The sequence below is a fragment of the Myotis davidii genome, unplaced genomic scaffold, assembly GCF_000327345.1.
Source record: "Myotis davidii unplaced genomic scaffold, ASM32734v1 scaffold46, whole genome shotgun sequence".
NCBI lineage: Eukaryota > Metazoa > Chordata > Mammalia > Chiroptera > Vespertilionidae > Myotis > Myotis davidii.
Window position 1 is genome coordinate 4,933,783 of NW_006383006.1, and position 3,893 is coordinate 4,937,675.

The following is a 3,893-nucleotide window of genomic DNA, read 5'->3' on the forward strand; positions in this document are numbered from 1 at the left end:
TATAAAAAAGCTTACAGAACTACCTGGAGACAGATAGAAATAGTAAAAAAATATATATCCTATATAATAAAAGGGTAATATGCAAATCGACCAATCAGCGGAGCCACTGGTCACCATAATGCACACTGACCACCAGGGTTTCAGTGGTTCTCAACCTTCCTAATGCCACGACCCTTTAATACAGTTCCTCATGTTGTGGTGAACCCCAACCATAAAATTATTTTCATTGCTACTTCATAACTGTAATTTTGCTACTATAAACAATATGTAATTATATATGTGTTTTCCGATGGTCTTAGGCAACCCACAGGTTGAGAACCACTGGTTTAGATGCTCAACGCAGGAGCTGCCCCCTGGTGGTCACTGTGCTCCCACAGGAGGAGTGCCGCTCAGCTGGGCTGACGGCTGGTGAGCACAGCGTTGGTGGCGGGAGCCTCTCCCGAGACAACGCTAAGGATGTCCTCGCTGCCCGACTACGAGGCAGTATCCCCACCATTTTGGTTTGGAGATTTCATTTTGTTTATTTTTTTGTTTTTCCTGAAACCTACAAAAACCTAGAGAAATAAGATTAGTTTCCAAGTTGATATTGAGAGTGGTTGTAGTCTTCAGTTTACCCTAGATTTTTACATGATGGCAGTAAACTCATTTATAAATTAAATTCCCATACTTTTGAGATTGGTTTCTCCTCATTCTGGATATAGTGACTTGCTCACAGTATGGATGAGGTAGAAAGTAAGTAGATCCTTGTGGGAATTGGAATACAGTAATTGTCATCAGACTGATTGTATCTATTTACTCTTGATTGGCAGGAATATATGGTTTACAGGAAGCATACCTATATGAGGCTTGATGGCTCATCCAAGATCTCGGAAAGGCGGGACATGGTTGCTGATTTTCAGAACAGGTAATTTTAATAGGAATTATAAAATCCTCATTTGGTTTTCCTCTAGAGCTTCAGATAATGAGGTTTAAAAAAATACCAATACATTTCCTATTATTAAGTGATCATCCTGCCATTTTAAGAGGTAGCTAAATCTGCTTATAGCAGTTCAGATCTGTGTGTCTGTGAGAGAAAAAAAACGAATACTTGGTAATTTTTGTGTTTGAAACAAATCTGCTTATAGCAGTTCAGAGTGAGAGAGAAAAACGAATACTTGGTAATTTTTGTGTTTGAAATCTGCTTTCTTACCAAATCAGTGCCTATTTCTTTAGCCAATAAAATAAATGATTTCTGAGTATGAACCAAGACCTTCCTTATGTGGATAATATGTATGTAGAAAAAAGTTGCTAAATGTTAACAGTGGCTATCTCTGGGTATTAACTTATAGTTAGTCTTAGTTCATTATTGCTTACCTGTTTCACTTTGTATGAGTTAAAAAAGAAAACCTTCCTTTTTCCTGCTTTCCCTCTAGCATTGTAGTACAGTGCGGTATGACAACTTGCAGTAGTCTGTAATCTATTCAGCTGGCAGCTCTCAGTTACAGTACTTCTCCTACCTGATAATGAGCCTATGAAATTTCAAATGCTGCCTGCTGGATGCTGATGGCTTACAAAGCCATAATTATCCTAAGTGCAGGTTCTCATTGTAATAAGCAGAGTCTGGTTACTGCTCTCTCCAAGGAGAAAGCCAAGCTCTGGTAGTGACAGGTCTGCTGAACTCCACCCTTAATTTTCTTCCTTAAACCTGAAGAGCTAAAGAATAAGAGTAGATCTTATTATTCTATAAATCAGAACATTCTGAATTTCTGGCCTTTAATTGTGTAGTCTGTTACTATTTTACTTTTGAGTTCTTGGGAAGAAAATTAAGCACATAGCCATTTGTATTTAGGTTTCAATTGTTTTAATTTCTTTTCTTTTTAATGCATCGTTTACTTCAATTGTAAAATAATTTCCCATAAAACAAATCCATAGTTCAACATAGAATGTCCTCTGATTGAAAGTTTTTGCTATTGCACGATCCTTTACAATAGAGCATAGGTAAGGAGATAGATCCTGACATTTTGGGTTACAGTGTATATTCAGGCCAGTAACTTCTAAATTACAACTATACATCTGAATTTAGGAGGCTGTTTGACCAACAATGGAAGGGAAGATCTATTTTGTACCTATTTCAATTTGTTAGATGGGTGCAAGTATGTACATGGCCTAACCTAGTTTCTCACCTAGCAGAGTCTATGAGCAGATTTTTAAATTGATTATTTGAGACATGTATAAGCATAGTAGTGCCTCCTAGTCTCACCACATTGTTATGAATTGCCCCCCAAAAAGAAGTTTACCAGCTGATCTTCATCTTTTCATGATTCTGAAATAAAATGAAACATATTTTACTTTGTCCTTACTTACTCCAACCTAAGAGCTCCAATAGACAAGAATCTTACATACAAGATCCATAGATTATATATTTTCCCCAGGGTGCCTTTAATTTCTCCAGGCATGCCAGCACCTCTGTGGTATGGGCACACTGTTATGAGGTGGCATGAGTTGTGTGTTAGAAGAAACTCCATTAAGTAATAAGTATTTCACCTACAATTTGTGTTTATTTTTCACTAACATGTTTGATGTCATATATTTGAGGATCTCATGAACAGCAAAACTATTATTTTCCACTTATAATTGTCATAGTTATATCTTACAATAAAACTAGTGTCCCAATGCATCGATTCGTGCACATTGAAAGGAAATTAATTAGATGAACTATTTTAATATTGCTATTCGCCCTTTCTCTATAGTAGAAATGTTAACCAAATTCACAATCGACAATGATAGATGGAAACACGCATACAATTGGTGCCAGCAAGAGCTTTATATGTGTCGTGCATATGCAAGTCAACTTAGCTATATATATATAAAACTTGCTTAATTAGATCTGCTTTCTGATTTAGCTAAACTTTTTCCAGCCCAGTGAAGCACCCCAACTTCTCTTTCAGGTAATTGTCAGCAACACAGCAGTAAATATCAACAGGAAGCAGATTATGATTTATTCTACCGAGTCTCCTATGTGCCTACTCCAGGACCTCAGTGAGGATCAAATGAGAGGAGGCACTTGAAAACGCTTCACAAACATTTGGTTAAACTGTAAAATGTTTGCACCTGGCTATAAAGCAAGTCGGGCTCCTGGCTGAAGAAACTCCAAGGAGGCTAATCACCAGGAAGGGGAAGCCAGGTGTTGCTATGTGAAGTCATTTCCTGGCGCCCATAGTGACCATTTCTGGGCCGGGCTGTGGGCTGCATTTTGCTCCATGAGGTCTTGGCAGTGTTGGCTGCGATTTGGTGGGGTGTCACTGTGGGGTGGTGGCTGGGCCTGTGTCCCACTTGGGGGAAGCTGAATGTTGGTTTGTCAGCACCAGGTTCATGGTGCCGTTTCTTTTTAAATAGCCAGTGTGCATCATGGCAGCTCCTGCATTGAGCATCTGCCCCCTACTGGTCAGACAGATAGACACTTAGCCTTTTATATATGTAGATGCCTATTGAGGAAAATTTGAGAAATAGTTAGTGAAGAAAATAAAAAGCACCCACAATCCCATTACTATTAACATTTTGGAACATCCCTCTAGTCTTTTATTTATTATTTTTTAAAATATCCTTTTATTCATAGAGGAAGGCAGAGGGAGAGAGAGATAGAAATATCAGTGATGAGAGAGAATCATGGATCGGCTGCCTCCTGCATGCCCCCACACTGGGGATCGAGCCTACAACCTGGGCATGTGCCCTTGACCAGAATTGAACCTGGACCCTTCAGTCCTCAGACTGACACTCTATCCACTGAGCCCTCTAGTCTTTAAGATATGTTTGTGGTTATACTTACAGGTTGATACCATCTACACTAATAAAAGAGAAACATGGTAATTGGCGTATGACCGCTACCCTTTTCATTGGCTGATCAGGGAGTTTGG

The 3,893-nt window shown here is 38.9% G+C and overlaps 1 protein-coding gene across 2 annotated transcripts in view; it reads left to right on the forward strand.

Moving 5' to 3' along the window:
* The window catches only part of INO80 (INO80 complex subunit), a 123,329-nt gene that overhangs the window by 86,364 nt on the left and 33,072 nt on the right, over positions 1–3,893 (forward strand). For both annotated transcript variants that reach the window (XM_006778077.2, XM_015557571.1), the window contains exon 27: positions 810–904. In XM_006778077.2, the coding sequence (XP_006778140.1) occupies positions 810–904 (95 nt within the window). The remainder of the gene's footprint in view (positions 1–809; positions 905–3,893) is intronic.